Source organism: Sinocyclocheilus grahami, unplaced genomic scaffold, assembly GCF_001515645.1.
Source record: "Sinocyclocheilus grahami isolate Dianchi unplaced genomic scaffold, SAMN03320097.WGS_v1.1 scaffold493.1, whole genome shotgun sequence".
NCBI classification, from domain to species: domain Eukaryota; kingdom Metazoa; phylum Chordata; class Actinopteri; order Cypriniformes; family Cyprinidae; genus Sinocyclocheilus; species Sinocyclocheilus grahami.
Genome location: NW_015505672.1, coordinates 1,144,558 through 1,155,908, shown reverse-complemented (window position 1 = coordinate 1,155,908; position 11,351 = coordinate 1,144,558). Strand labels below are relative to the sequence as shown.

At 35.8% G+C, this 11,351-nt stretch overlaps 1 protein-coding gene across 2 annotated transcripts in view; it reads left to right on the top strand.

Moving 5' to 3' along the window:
- The first annotated feature begins 6,720 nt into the window (after positions 1 to 6,720).
- LOC107554177 (monocarboxylate transporter 1-like) overlaps positions 6,721 to 11,351 on the top strand; it is an 8,599-nt gene continuing 3,968 nt past the window's right edge. For both annotated transcript variants that reach the window (XM_016236603.1, XM_016236601.1), the window contains exon 1: positions 6,721 to 6,938. In XM_016236603.1, the coding sequence (XP_016092089.1) occupies positions 6,722 to 6,938 (217 nt within the window). In that variant the 5' untranslated portion in view covers position 6,721. The remainder of the gene's footprint in view (positions 6,939 to 11,351) is intronic.

Below are 11,351 nucleotides of genomic sequence, written 5' to 3'. Positions count from 1 at the left end.
GTGAGCTATCCCTGTAATACTTAAGTAATCTTAGATCATTTTAACTCCAATCAATTACTGAGACACAAGATGGTACCAGTTGCGTTTTCTATGAAATGAGAGCACAAGTCCACATTAGCGGAAATGCAGTTTTGCTAAAGACAACTTTGAATATTACGAAATATTGGAAATATTTAGCAGAATGCTGCAATTTGACCAATCAGAATCTAGTATTTGAGAGAACCGTCTAATAATTTATAACCAACAATTAAACATGCGTTCTGTAATGAGACTAGTGTGAAAGAATCACTTGTCATCACGTCATCTATTTCCAGGTAACTGTTGTAACTTACTTTATTAACTACTATATTTTAGCGGAAACTATTGCTTCTGTGATTATTTTTTGTATGAGTTACTGCCTCGGGGTCACGTTACATGTTTTGACAGTGGTTCCCAGCAGTTTTGACACCAGATTCATCACATACTCAACAAGCACAGGCTGACTGCTGCACAATAAGCTAATATTAGCATAAACGTCGTGGCATATCACATGGTGTGTTTGCATGTGTGTGACAGAGGGAAGCAAACAGAGGGGCGAATGGCAGCGTGCTGTTCATTTGCATCAGAGATACTTCTGTGTCTTTGCTGAGGGTTGACAATCGCTGCAATGTTAACATTGAGGCTACACCTGCGTCCCGCTTTGATGACCCAAGACATTCCTATTTATGTTAATGTAAAAGTAAACCCACTTTGCATGGAATTTTCCAGGCCTCGTCATGCGGAAAATAGAAAGAATACAAAATATGAGACACGTGAGCCTCAGATACTTGGTACACATATTCTGAGATAATGTGTGACTTTGATGACCCAAGACATTCCTATTTATGTTAATGTAAAAGTAAACCCACTTTGCATGGAAACATCGCTGAGTCAATTTTCCAGGCCTCGTCATGCGGAAAATAGAAGGAATACAAAATATGAGACACGTGAGCCTCAGATACTTGGTACACATATTCTGAGATAATGTGTGTAGGATGTGATTTAAGGATTTTAGCTGTAAATTAAATCATATAACAGTTGCCTCTTTACCAGTCATATGTATCAGATCAAAATGGATGGATTCCATTAATGTAACCCTCTGATGCATGAATTATTTAAACTACAAATGGGGGAAAAAACTTTACTTCAAAACAAGAAGATATGGTTTCCCTATAGGGAAAGGGAATGTATTAGGGAACATTTTTACGTCTGTAAAAATGCAAAAAAAAAAATCTGCCTTTTTGGGATTCAGATGAACAGAAATGAGACTCCTAATGTTAAAACTTCAGTAGCGACCCTTGAGACAGACATGGCAATCAATCAGTGATCATATGGGAGGCTTTTGATTTGAGTGCCTGCTAAATCCTGCACTTGTGTGGTACTTAAAAATCCACAGATGCATCCATTTTTTTCTCTCTGAAACCTACAGAACATTTGCACACCTTAAAAGTCACATATGACTCAAATGCCAGGGCAGTCTCACAAGGGACATGTTGCTGTAGAAACTTTGATACAGTACTGAACCACCAAAATGTTTCTTGTGACATTCTCACCCCAGTTCAATTAAAGGCTCAGTGTGTGTGTGTGTGTGTGTGTGTGTGTGTGTGTGTGTGTGTGTGTGTGTGTGATGGTGAAACTGAATTTTCAGTATCGTTACTCCAGTCTACAGTGTCACATAATCCTTCAGAAATCATTCTAATGTTAATTTGCTCAGGAAACAGTTCTTATTATCAATGTTAAAAACAGTTGTGCTGCTTAATATTTTTGTGCAAACTGTGATACTGTTTTTTAGCATTCTTTGATGAATAGAAAGTTCAAAAGCATTTATTTGAAATTGAATTTGTGTAACCTTGTAAATACCTTTACTGTCACTTGATCAATTTAATTCATGCTTGCTGGATTGAAGTATTAATTACATAATTTTTTTTTAAAGCCCATTGAGTCCAAGATTTTGAACAGTGGTGTATATATAGTGAATATAGACTGTTATTGATTTTGTCACGTCACACTTGTGATGTCAGGTTTTGTAATCAGTTAAAGTATTGAGTTAGTTGATTGTTACCCTTTTGAGATCTGTGTTGCAAATTATTGTATTTTCTGATGAATGTTTGTGATGTTGTCAGTAGACATGCCCTTGATATGTACATCATAAAATAAGAACATAATATTGAATCATTTTTATTTAAACTAAGAAAACTATTTACGTTATGTAATCTAAATAGGTAATTATTATAATGATGGCAGTCATGGCATTCTGACATTAAATTCACTCAAACGCTCAAACGCCATGCAAATTATCAAATGTTTTTTGTTCTACGAACACCTAATTTTTTACAGTGTGATGTTTAGTTTAAAAGCCGCTAGAGAGATGTTGCCTAATGAGAGTGTGTTGCAAATGCTATGTCCTTGTGATTAATGTCGATACATTGCTAAATATCGCATAATAGCTTTCTTACTTTATGCTTGCCTTGGGTCACAGCAGCTCAGAATCATATCAAAACTGTGTGTTGCCCTATTTAACCCTGATCATGTAGACCTTGGCCTAAACTTAAATGCCAGTCATGCATAAATTCATTCAGAAATTACACATTTCTAATATTTAGGAATTAGTCAGGGTTTCTGGCCCATGGTATAGAATCGGTCTCAATAGAGAGGAGCAGTACAGTGGTTAAATGAGTTCTCCGGAGTATTTTTAAATGCCCTGACCCTGGGGTGAAAACTTATCCCTGAACAGAGGCACGATTTGAGGCTGGCAGTGGAGAGCGGGTGGAAAAGATGGACTGGTAATTGCCATGCAAAGGCAGGGGTATATTAGAATGTCTGAATACATGAATAAGTATGTCGCAGATGCCAGTGAAACTTGAGGTTAGGAATATAGTTGGGGGCCAGATGCAGTCTGAATAGCTTCTTTCCTCAACGGCAGCATCTATTAACTATATTTTTGACCAGTGCTTACCCATGCAAAATTTAATGCCACAATTGAGGGTTGTGGGTGGTTGCCAGGGCATTGCTAAAGTGTTCTGAGGTGGTCCCATTTGCTATGGGATCGTTCACCTCTTTTAATTTCCGGTGGTAAAATTGTAAGTCTGACTCATTAGAAAAGTAATAATACACTTCTTTTTAATTAGCTGGACAATTGGTATCATCCATGTCATGTGTGAGTTAGACTGAGTCTTTAAATATCTTAACTTCAGTTTGTTTAGGGTCATAAAAATATCTTAAATGGTATAGCAAAAGTCTTATTATTTAAAAGATTTTAATTTTATTTGTTACACTTTATTTTAAAAACTCTACAGATACCCCGGTATGTTTCAAATTCAAGAAAAATTCAGGTTGCTTCCTTCTGTAGCTGTGCAGCCATTTAGATTGGCCATTGTTTTTGTAGGAAGTTTTATGTTTATACCGTTTTCTCAACACTCGTTGGCTTTGTTAAAAATTAATATAGTCTGCTTGTTTACATCAGTTTTGCTGTCTACGTGAAAAAAAAACAAAATCAGTTAAATTGTGGCACAATGCATTAATCTTTAAATATGGCCTGCAAGATTTATAATTTAGTGCTGCTCTTTCAAGTAGACCCACAGGTTGTGATACAAAGTTTCATGCGGTTTAAAAGACAAACACAGCCAATCACAGGTTTTAATCCATAGTCTCTCTAAGGCATATTTATTGAGTACAAACAGTGAAATCTGTTGTCATGCCCCTATGTTTGAGGGAAGGATTTGATTACTTTCTGTCGTTCTGTAAATTCAAAGGTTATTTGTTGAAATCAACAGTATATATCTGCAATGATGTGAATTAACCAAATGAAGTCATATGGAGGAAGCATTTCCACCAGGTGGCGCTATAATGTCATTCAAGTACTGTAGGATAATTAACAAGCAACAAGATACTGCGGTGATGCCAGGTGGGATATGTTCCTTGATCAACATGTGTTGTTGGTGCTGGAACAATATTCCTGTCAAAACAACATAAAATGGAAATGATAGACTGGTATAATGTTGTCAGGTTCTGACTTCAGCTCTAACCTTTGACCCTAAATCTAACCTTACAAACTAATTGGTTGATAAGATGTGGATCTAGGTACACATCCAACCTGGAAAAATCCCAGTAACTATTCTGATACATATCTTTGGATGGAGTATGCACTACTGTTCAAAAGTTGGGGGTCAGTACATTTATATATATTTTTATTTTTATTTTGTTTGTAATACTTTTATTCTCAGAGGTTGCATTAAATTGATCAAAAAGTGACAGTAAAGACATTTGTAATGTTACAGAAGATTTCTGTTTCAAATAAATGCTGTTCTTTCAAACTTTCTGTTCATCAAAGAATCCTAAAAAAATATAAACCATGGTAATTTCTACTTTCATTTCTGCAGTTAGAGCATTGATTTGTAGAGTGGAAGAAGTTATTAAATTTCATACTTGGTCAGTTACAGAAAGAATTGACTATCTTGACGATCACGTTTGTATCATTTAATCAACTCCATATCATCATATAACTCCAGTACGTCATATCTTCATTGGAAAGTGTGTCTCCTCCTCTTTGCTGTCATCTTGTTACTACTAACTAGGTTAAGAGAGATCTAGCCTGACGGCGTGTCAAGGACCTGTTTTTACCTGTAAAGTGATTCATTTCATTCTCACTTCCTTTTAAACCATACAGCACTTCAGTTGAAAGGAACGATATGCTCTGCCAACATGATCAAACTGTCAGATGGTCCAAATTCAAAGTGAACAGCCCAGTGATGCAGTAATGGCTAAATCAAAATATATCTTGTACCAATTTAATACAAAATTGTATCAATGACAAGGTATGTTAAGAGAGCTTGTATGATTTCAGTTAATTCTGCTGCATTTAAAACTGTTGGAATGCTGTTGGAATGTTTGATGTTTGATTCTGCAGTCAAAGATGAGAGAAAATTTCATGTCTGTTCATTCATTTGTTTGGTTGTTACTGTGTAATATGGAGGACAACATACAGGTAGCCAGACATTATCACAAAATAAACCTCTTCAGGGTGATGCAAGACCCTATTTGCGTCGGGGACCTGATAGCCTTGTCTGAATTTGTTTTGTGATAATGACTGCACATTGTTGTTTTAATGAGAAAGTTGTTCTTAAAAAACATCTAGCTGCTAATGGCAAGGCGCCCTGATGCCTCAAGATCATGCTGTCTGGGCTGGTAAAACAAATCCAAGAGCACATGTAGAGAGGCTTAAATGCCAGTGCGGGAAATTAGGTGCCTCTCTCTGACATAAATCTCTGATCCTCTTGAAATAATGTAAGTCACATTTCCATTTTGGAGGGCATGTTCGCTAAAGTCTCCTGCTGTGGCTTTACAAATACTTGATGTGCTCAGGTCAGCTATGAAGCTTTAATATGTAAAGGCACTATGACTCTTTATGAACCGTTTATGAACCATCTATGCTTCCTTTGAGCACTTTTCTGCCACATGTATGCACAATGATTTCTTGCAGCTGTTGGGTATGATTCATGTTTATTAATGTGCGATGCTTTGAAGTTTTAGGTTTACCTTTAGAGGACTAGTTGTGCAGAAAGTCTTGTATTTCCTGGCCATGAATGAGGCGTTTGAGAAGCTAGCATCACTATTACTATTGCTCAGACTTAGTGATATGGATTTGAGCAAACCCACAGCCCAGGGTATTAAACTTCAGCATGTAACCCATTCCACACCAATTGTGCTTCAGACATGAATGATACCTCAAATGATGCAGTTGAGGAACTTTTCTGACTTTAGACATTTCTCATCTGCTGGATGAATGGATGAAAATCCTATAGAATAACATTGAATGAGCAACCTCGACCATATCTAAAGACCAGAATATTGCAAAGACTCAGCAAACACACTGAAAACAGCTACGAACACCTTAGCAACCACACTGCAACACTCTGGAAACCATTCACAACACACTAGTTTCATAGCTGTGAGTTTGCACCAGCAAACTCTATTAATATCTATATGAAGTTGAACAAAAACTTCATTATAGTTGTTGTTTTTTTATTATTATTATTTGAAAGAAATTAATACTTTTATTCAGCAAGAATGTATTACATTGATCAAAAGTGACAATGCAATTACAATGATTACAAAAGATTATTTTGTACTTTCTGTTCATTTAGAATCCTAAAAAAAATCACCATTTCCAGAACAACTCTTTTCTGCATTGAAAATAATAAGAATTGTTTCCTGAGCACCAAATCAGCATATTAGAATGATTTCTGAAGGATCATGTGACACTGAAGACTGGAGTAATGATGCTGAAAATTCAGCTTTTCCAACAGGAATATATATTAATATATATATTAAAATAGAAGATAGTTATTTTAAATTGTAATAATGAATTGTAATATATTATTACTGTTTTACTGTATTGTTGATTAAATAAATGCAGCCTTACTGAGCATAAGAGACTTCTTTCAAAAACATTACAAAATATTTCCGACCCCAAACATTTGAATGCAAATGTATGTTTCTTGTATGTTTTCTAGTGTCATGTTCTTTAAAGTTTAAATTAGGTGACATCATTCAACTATGCAGTCAATAATGTTTTTATAATGAGCCTTGAGATTATGATGAGACTATAATGAGATTTTGATGTCCAAACATTTGACATTTTTCTTTTTTTCCACTTCATTTTCCCTGTTTCTTTACAGAGAGAGCTTTGTAAGCACCTGGAGCCATGGCACCTGTTGTTGGAGGTCCTGTGGGATACACCCCTCCTGAAGGTGGCTGGGGTTGGGCCATAGTGTTTGGTGCCTTCATTTCTATCGGTTTCTCCTACGCCTTCCCAAAGTCCATCACTGTGTTCTTCAAGGAAATTGAAGTGATCTTCCACGCCACCAGCAGTCAAGTGTCCTGGATCTCTTCCATCATGCTTGCTGTCATGTATGGAGGGGGTAAGCAGTGTCTTCCTGCCTTTTCCTCTTTCTCTTCCCCTTAAAACTCTCAAGCACTCTTATATGTATTATAAAAAGTTCTTTCTGAATTCATAATGGTTTAATCTCACACTAGATGTTTGCTTTGATTCATAACCAGAGTTATTTAATAGAATAATTCTGTCCTTGGGTAACTTTTAAATCAAGCTGTGTTGTCATGCATTCAAGTCAGTGGTGAGATCATGGCACAGGTAATGAAGATCCCGACGCAGATTATCAATGGATGTGGTGCAAGTGAAAGGCCCTTATTCATTTGAATGGAAGAAATGAGAGGCATGCTAGACAAGGCTTAGACATCAGCCATCCGGCTGCTTTGCTGAGAGATTGAGCTCTGAATGGGCAACTCTATCTCCCTCTGGAGTCTTTCTTCTTAGTCAGCTCTTTATTCTGCAAGTGTCAGATGTTTTCCTTGGAGAGAGATGAGGAGATGAGACGCCTAACTCAGGAGTCGCACAGACTTGTGATGACTAGCGTCAATAGCAAACTTGTCTCAGGAAGTGGAGCACCACCGAATGATGTCAGCACACTCACAGAGACAGACTAAATTGCACGTTCGCCTTCTCACGCTACTGAGCACATCAAACGTGAGTTTAAAAATATAAACCTTTACGGATATGAGAAATAAAGGTTTGAATATTTCTGACAGTATGGTACTACTTTTTGGTTACAACGCAAAAGCCAATTAGTGTACTATACTGGCAGTATGGTTTGCTTGTATGCTTACACATAACATTTAAAACAGGCAAAAATAAACCAGCCTGCAATTCGAGTTAAAGATTTAGTTCACACAAAAATAAAACTCCTTTTTATCTTTTTCCATATCCACATTCCTCATTCCAAACCCGTGTGACTTTTTGTCCTCTGTGGAACACAAAAAAAGATATTTTGAAGAAAGTTACCGTTCCTGTTTTCCATTCAGTAAAAGCATACAGTAACTAGGGATTGTAAAGCTTCAAAACAGACAAAAAGTTTCAGAGTATGGATCAATCTTTCGACTTTAGTCTTTTATTCTTTTTTCCACATGCTCTAGGGGAGAAAAGTTTAAAATATTACTTAATTGCTTGTCTTTTGTAATGAATCAATCAAGTATATCATTATTATAGACAATAACCAAAAAAATCAACTGATAAAATCACAAAATGAATGGGTAGGTAGATGTGACAATAATTTTTTTTGTCCTTAATATTAATTGATTAAAAAAAATACATTTAAAAATGAAATTCATACTTACAATGACTTGAATACACATTTATTGATGAGCACTTTTCATTTCTGAATTCATATTCATTTTTATAATAATAACAGTAATTTATATATTAAATTACTATATATAGTTATTTCAAGTTGTATAATGGTATTTCCCTTTCTTTTCTAACAAATATAAGTAAATCATATTATTTCTTGAGTATAAAATAATATAAAATGATATTTTTGTTAGTTCAGGTTGTACAATGTGATTTTTTTCATTCTTTTAAAAGATTTTTCCTTTTTCGTGGACACTCGTGCTGTATATGTCATTGACCCACATACTACTGTCAAACTTGAGCTTTTGCCCTCACATTTGTCATGAAAAAGAGTAAGGATGTTTCTGAAAGATAGACCTTTCAGTTTATTCTGGTGGGGTTGACATTATGAGAACTCATGGCATGTGAGAGGCACATGACTACACATTTGACCTCATACTCCTACACTGATCCTTCTGGCCCAGCAGAGCTAATTCCCTTCTGTAATGCAGGGGGCAATACATAGCATATGACCCAGATGATCACAGAACCAACCACGCGTGGAAAATATCCAGCAATTTTTTTCTGACCACAATGCTTTACAGAATCACATTAAGTAGTGCTACTGGTTTGTACTAACATATTTGCAGGCAAGACATAATTGTGTGAATATCTAATGCTGACTTATGCACATCAGATGTCTGTGTAGCAATATGTTCCATATTCATTTTAATTCCCCTGCTCACAAGTAAATTAGAATTGCATTGATTTAGCATCTACTTTGATGCTGGCCATGACTGACATGTTATGGTTCCCCTTTTGCTCTCATTTCACTGAATACAGCCACAGTCTCACCCACAGTTTGCATAGAAGTCTGAATGCCCTCTAAGCTAAATACTGTAAGAAGGTGTTCGTTTCTTTTCCAGGGATGTGTTGTTTTGGCATTCTAGGCCAAGACGTCTTCCTACATAGACCTCATGTGCATTTAAGCTTGTTGTCAGTGACCCAAGCAGCCCAGAGGTAGTTTGCCTGGAGCAAGAGAGGTCCAGATATGTGGATATTTACATGCATGTGGACAGATCTGATATGTCAGGAGTAAGTTTTTGTTTACTATAACCCAAGGGCTAATTCTTGATTATTCTTGTACCACATTTACAGTCACATTAATTGCATCTACTCTAGTTTTAATACCAAAGCTGCACAAAATAAAGTGCGCAAAATGTAACGATGCTCCAAATTGCCTTGGAAGTTAAATAGTTAATGCTTAACTGTGTCATATGTATCACTATAATGTCACATAATGACTGTTTTCATACAGGTTTCCGGAGTACTCCACTCATCTGTCATTGGTTGGTTAAACAGATAGCCCCGCCATAGATCCACACCATTGGTTGCGACCGTGTTTGCCATATTGATCTGGTCTTTTGCAAGTATTCAATCTCATTTGTAAGGAGCGTTTTTTTTTTTACATGTATCTATGGCTGCACAATTAATAAAACTGAAATTTGTGATATGGCTTCGTGTGATTATCGAATTGCAGAGGCTTTAATATACAGTATACTAATTTATCTGCGTTTTTTCCATCAAAATAAAAGTTTGATGATTTTGACGTTTGAAAATGTAAACAGTTAAGACAGCCAGAAATATTAGTATTGTAATTCTTCATGTAAAATAATCTTCTTCTTTTTTTACAGTGAAATATTACAGGAGTAATATTTCAAATTTTGCTTTTATTTAGTAATGCCTATATTTTTTATTATTTATATATTTATTATTTTATATTGTTATATTGATATCATCACAGCATTTTGGTCAAACTGTGCAGCCCTGTAATCAAGCACAGCGAACCTGGAATTTTTTTATTTAAATTTTATCAGAAAAATCACAGTTAGATTTTATTTCCCTAAATGTATCTACTTCACCTTTTCTTCTAGAGTGTGAAAGTTCAAATCTGGTGAAAGTACTGGTATTAGTTGTTGTGGGGTAAACTAGGGTTTGTACATGACACTAATGAATTTCCGCATTTATAAATGTGTTAATATGTTCTTTCGTACATGTTCGCAGCGACTTGCTCCCCTGCTGTACGTGGTGGATTAGAGAGGCAAACAAGGCAGCCTATTGTACTGGGAGGCTGAAGATGCAGGCGCTCGCCATCACTCCCCGGTTTTCACATGATTAGCAGGCTTCCTTCCTACATTCATGATAGGATTTGGACTCAGTACATGAAAGACTTAAAACACCCACGTAACTGGAAATACCTTTGGGATCGTTGTGTTTGCTACTGTAGGGGAGTATCACAACACAGGTTTGTTAGGGCTAAAGTTTGCCATAGGGTGAAACATAACTGGAATATGATTTAGTTGAGCATTTTAAGATTGGTCTTTCAGCCTCTGCATTTCACAGGTAACACCTTGTGCTCAGTTAGCTGGATGATGGTGGGAAACAGCAAAATCTGCAGTTTGATGATTACTGCAGTAATATGCAATGTCAAATTCTATTGTTCTTCCCCACAGAGCTGCAATGCCCTCTAGTGGTCTGAATTTATGTCTGCCTATCAACTTATGTCATGAAAAATCAAAACTGACCGTTTATTGTTTTAGTATACATTCCTGGTGTTATTGTGAACAGTGCATTTGTGCATGTTATTTCAGATCGATTTTTGTCTTCGTAATCTTTTATCATAATGTAATAACATGCTCCCCCTCTGAAACACTGTTCCTGTGATAGACCAAGCCATCTTTTTTAACCTCACTGTTTTCAAACCCATCAATTCCCAGTGGATAAAATCAAGTCTCGTGTTAAACGTCCTGATAACTTGGAATTGGGTGTTGCTTAAACCATTGTTCTTTTTTACTATTACCTTGATTTTTCTTCACACACCACATATCTTATATTTAATCTCAAGCATGCTTTTCAACAACACTGTTGTTGTTCTCCTTGGTAAACAAGTACAGTAACTTAAGATAAAGCATTTTCACATCGAAGTGGTTTATTATTATATCACACAAGTATTTGGATTTGGTCAAAAATACAGTAATATCAGTAATATCAAAATAACTTTATATATATATATATATATAATGATTAAATGATTTAAGTATTAGGTTGCAACTTCAGAAAAATTGCTATTAAAAGGGGGGGTTATGTTTAC